A 12,447-nucleotide genomic window follows, 5' to 3' on the forward strand; every position below is an offset into this window, starting at 1 on the left:
CACATTAACAAAGTAAAATAAATAGAATAAATATGTACAAATAAAATAGAGTAATAAATACATACAAACATATATACATATATACAGGTGCTGTGGGGAGGGGCAGGAGGCAAGGCGGGGGGATGGGGAGGGGGAGAAGGGGGAGAGGAAGGAGGGGGCTCAGTGTGGGAAGGCTTCCTGGAGGAGGTGAGCTCTCAGTGGGACTTTGAAGGGAGGCAGAAAGCTAGCTTGGCAAAGAAACAGCTTGGCTCGGTGGAAAGAGCATGGGCCTGGGAGTCAGAGGTCATGGGTTCGAATCCCGGCTCCGCCACATGTCTGCTGGGTGACCTTGGGCAAGTCACTTAACCTCTCTAGCCTCAGCTCCCTCATCTGTAAAATGGGGATTAAGACCGTAAGCCCCACGTGGGACAACCTTGATTACCTTGTATCCCCCCAGCGCTTAGAACAGTGCTTAGTAAGCGCTTAACAAATGCCATCATTATTATTATTATTATATTATTCATTCATTCAGTCAGTCATATTCATTTTGCACTTACTGTGTGCAGTGCAGTGTACTAAGCGCTTGGGAAGTACAAATTGGCAACATATAGAGACGGTCCCTACCCAACAACGGGCTCACAGTCTAGAGGGGGGACAAGGTGATCAGGTTGTCCCTCGTGGGGCTCATAGTCTTAATCTTAATCATAGTCTTTGAGAAGCATCATGGCTCAGTGGAAAGAGCCCGGGCTTGGGAGTCAGAAGTCATGGGTTCGAATTCCGGCTCCACCACTTGTCAGCTGTGTGACCTTGGGCAAGCCACTTAACTTCTCTGTGCCTCAGTTCCCTCATCTGTAAAATGGGGATTAAAACTGTGAGCCCCACGTGGGACAACCTGATTGCCTTGTATCCCCCCAGCGCTTAGAACAGTGCTTTGCACATAGTAAGTGCTCAACAAATACCGCCATTAATTAATCCCCATTTTCCAGATGAGGTAACAGGCACAGAGGAGTGAAGTGACTTGCCCCAGGTCACACAGCTGAGAAGTGGCGGAGCTGGGATTAGAACCCACGACCTCCGACCCCCAAGCCCGGGCTCTTACCACCAAGTCACACTGCTTCTCTGCCTAATACCCTGATTACCTAATACCTGATTACCTTGTATCTACCCCAGCGCTTAGAACAGTGCTTTGCACATAGTAAGTGCTTAACAAATACCAACATTATTATTATTTGTCCAATCTGGTTAGTTTGTATCCATCTCAACGTTTAGTACAGTGCCTGATACATAGTAAGCACTTAATGCCATTAAAAAAACCCAAAAGAATAGCTTCTTCACCAGCAGCTCTGGACTCAAGAGTAACACAGGCTAAAAAGCCATTATTTAGGTCACTGAGCATGTTTACCCACACATACAATCTAGTTTTGAGCATCTTTAAACTCCTTATGTGCGGAGGGATGGCATTCCAGGCCAGGGGGATCATCATCATCTTCAATCGTATTTATTGAGCGCTTACTATGTGCAGAGCACTGTACTAAGCGCTTGGGGAGTACAAGTTGGCAACATATAGAGATGGTCCCTACCCAACAGTGGGCTCACAGTCTAGAAGGGGGAGACAGAGCACAAAACAAAACATATTAACAAAATAAAATAAATAGAATAAATATGTACAAATAAAATAAATATATACATATATACAGGTATATACAGTAGTGGTGAGAATAGAGAAGCAGCGTGGCTCAGTGGAAAGTGCCCGGGCTTTGGAGTCAGAGGTCATGGGTTCAAATCCTTTTAGACTGTGAGCCCACTGTTGGGTAGGGACTGTCTCTATGTGATGCCAATTTGTACTTCCCAAGCGCTTAGTACAGTGCTCTGCACATAGTAAGCGCTCAATAAATACGATTGATTGATTGATTGATCCCGGCTCTGCCACTCGTCACCTGTGTGACTTTGGGCGAGTCACTTCACTTATCTGGGCCTCAGTTCCCTCATCTGTAAAATGGGGATTAAGACTGTGAGTCCCCCCGTGGGACAGCCTGATCACCTTGTATCTCCCCAGCACTTAGAACAGTGCTTTGCACATAGTAAGCGCTTAACAAATACCATTATTATTACTATTATTATAGGGATTGAATGCTCTTTCTTCAGCTGAGGAAACTGAAGCACCGAGAAGTGCATTCATTCAATCGAATTTACTGAGCACCTACTGTGTGCAGGGCAGTGTACTAAGCGCTTGGGAGAGTGGCTTAGTGGAAGGAGCCCGGGCTTGGGAGTCAGGGGCCGTGGGTTGTAATCCCGGCTCTGCCACTTGTCTGCTGTGACCTTGGGCAAGTCACTTCACTTCTCTTGGAACAGTGCTTTGAACGCCTAGAACAGTGCTTTGCACATAGTAAGCGCTTAATAAATGCCATTATTATTATTCTGTGCTTCAGTTACCTCAGACGGAAAATGGGGATGAAGACTGTGAGCCCCACGTGGGACAACCTAAGTTACCTTGCATCTACTCCAGCGCTTACAACAGTGCTTGGCACATAATAAGCGCTTAACAAATACCATCATCATTATTATTATTACAGTATAAGCAAACACAGCTCCTGCTCACAACAAGCTTAACCCCCCCACCTTACCTCCTTCCCTTCCCCACAGCACCTGTATATATGTATATGTTTGCTCGCATTTATTACCCTATTTATTTATTCTACTTGTACATATCTATTCTATTTATTTTATTTTGTTAATATGTTTGGTTTTGTTCTCTGTCTCCCCCTTCTAGACTGTGAGCCCGCTGTTGGGTAGGGACCGTCTCTATGTGTTGCCAACTTGAACTTCCCAAGCACTTAGTACAGTGCTCTGCACGCAGTAATGGCTCAATAAATACGATTGATTGATTGATTGATTGATTGAAGCTAGCTCTCTTCCTCCCTTCAAGGCCCTACTGAGAGCTCACCTCCTCCAGGAGGCCTTCCCAGACTGAGCCCCTTCCTTCCTCTCCCCCTCGTCCCCCTCTCCATCCCCCCTGCCTTACCTGCTTCTCTTCCCCACAGCACCTGTATATATGTATATTTGCTTGTACATATTTATTACTCTATTTATTTATTTATTTTACTTGTACCTATCTATTCTATTTATTTTATTTTGTCAGTATGTTTGGTTTTGTTGTCTGTCTCCCCCTTTTAGACTGTGAGCCCACTGTTGGGTAGGGACTGTCTCTATATGTTGCCAATTTGTACTTCCCAAGCGCTTAGTAGTGCTCTGCACATAGTAAGCGCTCAATAAATACGATTGATGATGATGATTTATTACTCTATTTATTTATTTTACTTGTACCTATCTATTCTATTTATTTTATTTTGTCAGTATGTTTGGTTTTGTTGTCTGTCTCCCCCTTTTAGACTGTGAGCCCACTGTTGGGTAGGGACTGTCTCTATATGTTGCCAACTTGTACTTCCCAAGCGCTTAGTACAGTGCTCTGCACACAGTAAGCGCTCAATAAATACGATTGATTGATTGAATGATTGAAAAGTGCCGTGTGCAATTGATTGGAAAGTGCCGTGTGCAAACGCCATGGTGCGCGCAGAAAAGCCCGAAGTGGCGCAAGCGCAGACGGCCCCAAATCCGAGCCTGCTCTCGCGCGCATGCGCGCACGGTCCCGCCCCGTCCTCTTCGGAGGTCGGTCCTCCCGCTACCCATCAGCCCCTGCGCCCGCCGCCGGAAATCGTTGTGATCCGGTTTAATGGCCGCCGCGGCCGTCGCCCGTGAGGCACGTTTGCGGGAGCGGAAAAATGCGGTAACGCGGGCGGGGGGTGCGGTAGTGAGGGGCGGTCGACGTTTGCGGGAGCAGGGGGAGTAGGCGCGCGTGCGCGAGAGTGGTCCGCGGCGGCCCTCCCCGTTTCTCTGTCCGTCCCCTCCGTGCGCTCCCTGGGAAGGACGTTGCCCGCGGAGACGAGCCTTCTCGGCCTGGTTGGAAGCCACGGCCCTCGGCTCCGACGCGGGGGCCCCCCGCACCCCGTTTTCTGGGGTGTGTGTGTGTGTGCGCACGCGCGCCAGAGATTCCCCTCAGGCCGCCATCTTCAGCCGTCCCCCCCTTCGTTGTCCAGGACAACGCGCTCAGTACAGTACCGCCGCTGCTGATGCTGAGGGAGACCCCCTTCCAGGGAGACAGGTGAGTCGCATTGGTGCCGGGACACCGCCTTCAGTCGGTGGTATTTATTGGATGCGTGCTGTGTGCGGAGCACTGGACCGAGCCCTGGGAAAAGTACAATTGACTAATTGGTGGATGTTATTTGTGACTGGAAAGAGCTTGCAGTCTAGAGGGGGCTACAAACTTGGAAATTAATTCCAGATAGAAGAAGTGGTAGAGGGTACGGTTATGTACACAATAATAATAATAATAATGATGGCATTTATTAAGCGCTTACTATGTGCCAAGCACTGTTCTAAGCGCTGGGGTAGATGCAAGGTAATCAAATTGTCCCATGGGGGGGCTCACAGATTTAATCCCCATTTTCCAGATGAGGTAACTGAGGCCCAGAGAAGTTAAGTCTGTAATTTATTACTCTGTTTTTGTACATAGCTTTTCTATTTATTTTATTTTGTTAGTATGTTTGGTTTTGTTCTCTGTCTCCCCCTTTTAGACTGTGAGCCCACTGTTGGGTAGGGACTGTCTCTATATGTTGCCAATTTGGACTTCCCAAGCGCTTAGCACAGTGCTCTGCACATAGCGCTCAATAAATGCGATTGATTGATTGATTAAGTGACATGCCCAAAGTCACACAGCTGACAAGTGGTGGAGCCGGGATTTGAACCCATGACCTCTGACTCCAAAGCCCGGGCTCTTTCCACTGAGCCACGCTGCTTCCCCTACACAAGTGGGGTGGGGCTGAGGGGGGGTGGTGAATATCAGGTGCTCACGGGGTACTCTGAGGACCAAGAACCTTTCGGAGAACATGTTTTCAGGGCTTACTTACCCACACAGCGACTCTTGAAGGCTCACGACCCTGTGAGCCGTGACCTTCCCGGGGCACAGGGTGCAACGCACAAGGGTGGGGTGAGTGGTGCGAGTCTTTTGCCCAGTGCATGCCAAGAACCTGTATGCAGCCCAAGTGACTGCAGCCTAGCGCTGCCCCTGTGCTTTTTAGCCGTGCTGCGACCCAGCAGACGGCTGCCTTGGAAGCTGCTGTTTTCGCCAGCACCCGAGCTGGCCGTTGCTAGGGACTCCCCTTGAACTTGTCTGCCTCACAGAATGCCCTAAATGGTGTTTTACTTGAAAGCTTCCCCCTTGATGGCTTGGACATAACCCCAGCAGGTGACAGAGCAGGCCCCAGCACCCAGGTCTCCCGACTAAGAGAGGTGTGCCCTTTCCACTGGCCTGACTGCTCCTTTACTTCCACGGAGCTTCCTCTCTCGGAACGTGGCCGGGGGCCACTTAAGCTGAAGCCCTGGTAATTGGCGGATATTCCGCCTTAGGGATCAGTCACCCATCCCCACCTTTCCCTCTCCTCCAGGGCTTCTGTCCCATCCTGGCTGGTGTGGTACATTGTCTGGCCCTGGGGGCCCCCTGCACCAGCATGCTCCTGGAAGCCAGCACGGGCGGGTTGAGGAAGAGGCCTGAGAAGTCCTTGGGCTCCGGGTCTCCAGCTGTGACCGTGGCAGTTTCAGCGGGAGTTGGCTACGGTGACTATGGGACCATCACTCGGTAAGTGCAGAGCTTGCTCTGAATGGGGAAATGTACAAATCCAGTTCATGGCCTTTAAGAAATAATTCTTACCTTTTTTTCCATTTCACTTGTCAAACAAGCTTTCCCACAGGTTGGGATTGAGCCGGTGAAGCTCGGTGTGCCTAGGGAGAAGGCCGGGATTACGATGTACTAAAATGACTGAGGTGGAGGGGAATTTTTGAATGCAAATAAAAAGGGGCCTCTCGTGTACTGGGAACACAGATTTGCTTGAAACAAATGAGGGTTGTCAAGCTGATTCGTGTGCGCTCTTCATTTTTTCTATGCAATTTTTCATTCTTTCATCCCTCCATGCTCTAGCTGCTGAAGTTCATATCCCCATTCTTTCTCTGACTCCAGCTGGCTACATATAACTGGAGATGGCCGCCCTCATTCCTCCTCCCCCCCCCCCCCCCCCCCCCCCAATCCTGTAATCTTCTAGAATTCCATTTTCCCCTGGTTGGACTTCCGGGTATGGGGCGGGAAAGGGGCTGCCAGATTGCTTGTACACTAAGGAGGCTCCCGAAATGGATTCCAAAGACCAAGTAAAAAGAAGGAAGAGGTGTTTCAGGTCTGGTCATTATGTGGCGATTTTGCCGACACAGTACCTGGGCAAATGAGAAGCTTTTAATTTCAGTATCCGGAGCAGCCAAAGAGCAAGTTACTTGAGGTGACTGAATCCCCAAGCTGAAGCCAAGTATTTGGTGTTCCTTGAGGGCCGGGATTCCAATGTTGGGGTGGTACGTGAAGGATTAGTGGAAAATGCTTCTCTTTTGCCTGGATCCTCCCTCATTCTCTTGTGCAGCAGGAGTGTGACCGGTGACGACTCAGGATTCAGTCGCCGGGACCTGAGGGATCCAAGCTCCAGGATCGCCGGGCAGCCGTGGATCCGCGGGCTGGTGACCTCACCCTGGCTTGCAGGGAGCCGGCGGGCCGGAAAACCTCTGTAGCCCGTGAAGGACGGCGTTGGCCATCGCACCGGGTCCAAAAATGGTGCAGCCGACGGGTGGGTGGTACTGGGGGACAAGTGGGTGCAGAAGAGATGAGAGAGGATGTAACCCATTGCAGGGCGGAACCGGGTGTTCTGACTGGCCCTGCTGGGTGAGGGAGCCGGAGACATAGCGAGGGTGGAGAGGAAGTCGCCTCAGGCCGTGGGTAAAGGACGGCTCTGGGCATTGGACCCAGAGCAAGGGCGTCATGGTGGTGTACGTCGGGGGGTTGGAGGGGTGGCGGAGGGTGCGGAGTGGGGGATGGAGAGAAGGGGAGGGAAGCTGGTATAGGAGTTCCCCGTGGAGTGATGGTGTACGTTGTCATGGTGGTGTACGTCGTGGGGGTTGGAGGGGTGGCGGAGGGTGCGGAGTGGGGGATGGAGAGAAGGGGAGGGAAGCTGGTATAGGAGTTCCCCGTGGAGTGGTTCAGGAAGAGAAACTCCCAGGGTCTAAGTGGGCCTTGGTGGGCCAACAACTGGACCAGGAACCTTGGGGAAGGCAATACCTTACTCACTCGCCCACACCAAGAGTGGGCTTGGGGAAGTGGAAAGTCTAACTTGAGCCGATTGCTCCCCCAAACCAGCCTTGCACTTCCTCAGGAAGCAGTGGGCGGCTTGGGGATCAGTGCCAATATTGTGTTTCAAATGAGGAAGGTGAGAGGGCAGCAGGTGAGAGATTTTTCCAAGAGAATTAGGAAGGCCCATCCTTCTCAGGAGCCCGGCAGGAGCTGGTTCTTCCTGAAGCCTGCGGTGTCTCAAATCCTCGGAGCACGCAGGAGGTGGCGCAGGGTGGGGAGGGACTTTGGCGTAGCCGTGGCCCCCGCTATGCTGAGCCAAGCCCCGGGAGGTGGGCAGAAGAAAAGGAGGGAAAAGGACGAGGGGCTGACATGCTTTACGCTTGAGACCCATTGGGCTCTTTAGGCCTAGAGGGGTGGTGCCTCCTCTCCCCCTTATGTCACTGCTTTGACTTCCCACCCCTCCTATTGTCCCCTGTTTTTTCCTTGGCTGTTGCGGGAAATGACTTCCCAGATCGCAACAATCAATCAGTCATTCAGTGGTATTTGAGCGCTTAGAGTGTTCCGAGCACTGTACTGACCACCTGGTGGGGTGCAGCAGAGTTGGTGGATACGTTCCCTGTCCTCAATGGGCCTATGATCTAGATGGGAGACGCACGTTGATATAAAGAAATGGATTACAGACATGAATGTCATAAGGGCCGTGGGGCTGAGGGTGGAGTGCCTTCCAAGTGCCCGAAGGTACGGACCCAAGCATGTAGGCGAAGAAGAAGGAGGGGACAGGAGGGCTTCATGGGGGAAGGCCTCTTGGAGAAGAAGGGATGTTGCTAATGTTTTGAAGGTGGGTCGTTCTGGGCTCGGCGACTCTCCCTTCTTTCCTCCTTATGGCCTACTGAGCAGGTGGGGCCCAACCCACTTGATTTTGCGTGTTCGTCGATGTGCTCCTCCAGTGTGGTGGTTAGATTCTCTCCTCGGCCCCCCGAGTCTATTTGGGAAGTGCCTTGCTCGTGTGATTTTGTTCCCTCCTGATACTACACTTAATCAAGAGATAACCATTCCTTGATTGGTCCCCCTTGTTGGGAGCTCTGTCCCCCACTCCCCGGGCGGCTCTGCCCCCCGCATCCACTCCTGAGGAAGTTCTGTACATCCACCCCTTGGGTGCCTTATGCCCCCCATTCTTCGGGAATGTTTTGGACCCTCACTCCTTGGGTGCCTTTTGCCCCCCCCATTCTTCGGGAATGTTTTGGACCCTCCTTGGGCACCTTTTGTCCCCCCTCATTCTTCGGGAATGTTGTGCACCCTCACCCCTTGGGTGCCTTTTGCCCCCCCATTCCTCGAGAATTTTCTGTACCTCCATTCCTTGGGACACTCTGCACTCCCACTTGGTGGGCTCTGCCCTCCACTCGGGAAGTCTGTGTCTCCGCTTCTTGGGAGACTCTGCCCCCCATTCTTCAAGAGTCTCTGTGCCCCCCCACTCCTTGGCTATCCGTTACTCCCTGCTCCTCGGGAGGCTGTACACCCCCACTCCTTGGGAGGCTCTGCACCCCATACATAAGGAAGTTCTGTACGTACCCTCCTTGGGTACATCTTGCCCCCCACTCCTTGGGAGGCTCTTGCCTGCCCCCCATTTATTAGGAGATTTGGTACCTCCCCTCCTTGGGAGGTTCTGTCCTCCATTCCTCCAGCATCTCTGCACCCCCCTACTCCTTGGTTGTGGTTACTCCCTGCTCCTCGGGTGGCTCTGCATCATCACTGCGTGAGAGGTTCTGCCGCCCAATTCCTTGGTAGGCTGTGCCCTCCATTTAGGAAGTTATGTACTTCCCCTCCTTGGGTACATCTTGCCCCCCACTCCTTGGGAGGCTCTTGCCTGCCCCCCATTTATTAGGAGATTTGGTACCTCCCCTCCTTGGGAGGTTCTGTCCTCCATTCCTCCAGCATCTCTGCACCCCCCTACTCCTTGGTCGTGGTTACTCCCTGCTCCTCGGGTGGCTCTGCATCATCACTGCATGAGAGGTTCTGCCGCCCAATTCCTTGGTAGGCTGTGCCCTCCATTTAGGAAGTTATGTACTTCCCCTCCTTGGGTACATCTTGCCCCCCGCTCCTTGGGAGGCTCTTGCCTGCCCCCCATTTATTAGGAGATTTGGTACCTCCCCTCCTTGGGAGGTTCTGTCCTCCATTCCTCCAGCATCTCTGCACCCCCCTACTCCTTGGTCGTGGTTACTCCCTGCTCCTCGGGTGGCTCTGCATCATCACTGCGTGAGAGGTTCTGCCGCCCAATTCCTTGGTAGGCTGTGCCCTCCATTTAGGAAGTTATGTACTTCCCCTCCTTGGGTACATCTTGCCCCCCACTCCTTGGGAGGCTCTTGCCTACCCCCCATTCTTTAGGAGATTTGGTACCTCCCCTCCTTGGGAGGTTCTGTCCTCCATTCCTCCAGCATCTCTGCACCCCCCTACTCCTTGGTCGTGGTTACTCCCTGCTCCTCGGGTGGCTCTGCATCATCACTGCGTGAGAGGTTCTGCCGCCCAATTCCTTGGTAGGCTGTGCCCTCCATTTAGGAAGTTATGTACTTCCCCTCCTTGGGTACATCTTGCCCCCCACTCCTTGGGAGGCTCTTGCCTACCCCCCATTCTTTAGGAGATTTGGTACCTCCCCCTCCTTGGGAGGTTCTGTCCTCCATTCCTCCAGCATCTCTGCACCCCCCTACTCCTTGGTTGTGGTTACTCCCTGCTCCTCGGGTGGCTCTGCATCATCACTGCGTGAGAGGCTCTGCCGCCCAATTCCTTGGTAGGCTGTGCCCTCCATTTAGGAAGTTATGTACTTCCCCTCCTTGGGTACATCTTGCCCCCCACTCCTTGGGAGGCTCTTGCCTGCCCCCCATTCATTAGGAGATTTGGTACCTCCCCTCCTTGGGATGTTCTGTCCTCCATTCCTCCAGCATCTCTGCACCCCCCTACTCCTTGGTCGTGGTTACTCCCTGCTCCTCTGGTGGCTCTGCATCATCACTGCGTGAGAGGTTCTGCCGCCCAATTCCTTGGTAGGCTGTGCCCTCCATTTAGGAAGTTATGTACTTCCCCTCCTTGGGTACATCTTGCCCCCCGCTCCTTGGGAGGCTCTTGCCTGCCCCCCATTTATTAGGAGATTTGGTACCTCCCCTCCTTGGGATGTTCTGTCCTCCATTCCTCCAGCATCTCTGCACCCCCCTACTCCTTGGTCGTGGTTACTCCCTGTTCCTCGGGTGGCTCTGCATCATCACTGCGTGAGAGGCTCTGCCGCCCAATTCCTTGGTAGGCTGTGCCCTCCATTTAGGAAGTTATGTACTTCCCCTCCTTGGGTACATCTTGCCCCCCACTCCTTGGGAGGCTCTTGCCTACCCCCCATTCTTTAGGAGATTTGGTACCTCCCCTCCTTGGGAGGTTCTGTCCTCCATTCCTCCAGCATCTCTGCACCCCCCTACTCCTTGGTCGTGGTTACTCCCTGCTCCTCGGGTGGCTCTGCATCATCACTGCGTGAGAGGCTCTGCCGCCCAATTCCTTGGTAGGCTGTGCCCTCCATTTAGGAAGTTATGTACTTCCCCTCCTTGGGTACATCTTGCCCCCCACTCCTTGGGAGGCTCTTGCCTGCCCCCCATTCATTAGGAGATTTGGTACCTCCCCTCCTTGGGATGTTCTGTCCTCCATTCCTCCAGCATCTCTGCACCCCCCTACTCCTTGGTCGTGGTTACTCCCTGCTCCTCTGGTGGCTCTGCATCATCACTGCGTGAGAGGTTCTGCCGCCCAATTCCTTGGTAGGCTGTGCCCTCCATTTAGGAAGTTATGTACTTCCCCTCCTTGGGTACATCTTGCCCCCCACTCCTTGGGAGGCTCTTGCCTGCCCCCCATTTATTAGGAGATTTGGTACCTCCCCTCCTTGGGATGTTCTGTCCTCCATTCCTCCAGCATCTCTGCACCCCCCTACTCCTTGGTCGTGGTTACTCCCTGCTCCTCGGGTGGCTCTGCATCATCACTGCGTGAGAGGCTCTGCCGCCCAATTCCTTGGTAGGCTGTGCCCTCCATTTAGGAAGTTATGTACTTCCCCTCCTTGGGTACATCTTGCCCCCCAATCCTTGGGAGGCTCTTGCCTGCCCCCCATTCATTAGGAGATTTGGTACCTCCCCTCCTTGGGAGGTTCTGTCCTCCATTCCTCCAGCATCTCTGCACCCCCCTACTCCTTGGTCGTGGTTACTCCCTGCTCCTCGGGTGGCTCTGCATCATCACTGCGTGAGAGGTTCTGCCGCCCAATTCCTTGGTAGGCTGTGCCCTCCATTTAGGAAGTTATGTACTTCCCCTCCTTGGGTACATCTTGCCCCCCGCTCCTTGGGAGGCTCTTGCCTGCCCCCCATTTATTAGGAGATTTGGTACCTCCCCTCCTTGGGAGGTTCTGTCCTCCATTCCTCCAGCATCTCTGCAACCCCCTACTCCTTGGTCGTGGTTACTCCCTGCTCCTCGGGTGGCTCTGCATCATCACTGCGTGTGAGGTTCTGCCGCCCAATTCCTTGGTAGGATGTGCCCTCCATTTAGGAAGTTATGTACTTCCCCTCCTTGGGTACATCTTGCCCCCCGCTCCTTGGGAGGCTCTTGCCTGCCCCCCATTTATTAGGAGATTTGGTACCTCCCCTCCTTGGGAGGTTCTGTCCTCCATTCCTCCAGCATCTCTGCACCCCCCTACTCCTTGGTCGTTTTTACTCTCTGCTCCTCAGGTGGCTCTGCATCATCACTGCGTGAGAGGTTCTGCCGCCCAATTCCTTGGTAGGCTGTGCCCTCCATTTAGGAAGTTATGTACTTCCCCTCCTTGGGTACATCTTGCCCCCCACTCCTTGGGAGGCTCTTGCCTGCCCCCCATTCATTAGGAGATTTGGTACCTCCCCTCCTTGGGAGGTTCTGTCCTCCATTCCTCCAGCATCTCTGCACCCCCCACTCCTTGGTCATGGTTACTCCCTGCTACTCGGGTGGCTCTGCATCATCACTGCGTGAGAGGTTCTGCCACCCAATTCCTTGGTAGGCTCTACCGTCCATTTAGGAAGTCCCGCACTTCCCCTCCTTGGGCACCTTTTGTCCCCCACTCCTTGGGAGGCTCTGTCCTCCATTCCTTAGGAAATTCAGTACCTCCCCTTCTTGGCTCCGGAAGGATGGTAGTGCCGTCTACAGTGATGGGAAAGTCATGGAGAGGGCAGGGTTTGGGAGGGAAGATAAGGAGTTCAGTCTTGGACATGTTAAGT

The 12,447-nt window shown here is 53.0% G+C and overlaps 1 protein-coding gene across 1 annotated transcript; it reads left to right on the forward strand.

Moving 5' to 3' along the window:
* The first annotated feature begins 3,540 nt into the window (after positions 1-3,540).
* LOC119949922 lies at positions 3,541-6,899 on the forward strand. The gene is made up of 4 exons (XM_038771777.1): positions 3,541-3,645; positions 3,827-4,138; positions 5,481-5,671; positions 6,495-6,899. Exons 1-4 carry the CDS (start codon positions 3,541-3,543, stop codon positions 6,637-6,639), a joined length of 753 nt encoding a protein of 250 aa, XP_038627705.1. The 3' UTR covers positions 6,640-6,899.
* The last annotated feature ends 5,548 nt before the right edge of the window (positions 6,900-12,447 follow it).

The sequence above is a fragment of the Tachyglossus aculeatus genome, chromosome X1, assembly GCF_015852505.1.
Source record: "Tachyglossus aculeatus isolate mTacAcu1 chromosome X1, mTacAcu1.pri, whole genome shotgun sequence".
NCBI lineage: Eukaryota > Metazoa > Chordata > Mammalia > Monotremata > Tachyglossidae > Tachyglossus > Tachyglossus aculeatus.

Bases quoted from the DNA above. Each gene is read 5' to 3' on its own strand.
- LOC119949922 (XM_038771777.1), top strand. From the start codon at position 3,541: ATGGTGCGCGCAGAAAAGCCCGAAGTGGCGCAAGCGCAGACGGCCCCA. The intron at 4,139-5,480 runs GTGAGTCGCATT...CCTCTCCTCCAG, and splicing joins ACCCCCTTCCAGGGAGACAG to GGCTTCTGTCCCATCCTGGC. The intron at 5,672-6,494 runs GTAAGTGCAGAG...TCTCTTGTGCAG, and splicing joins GACTATGGGACCATCACTCG to CAGGAGTGTGACCGGTGACG.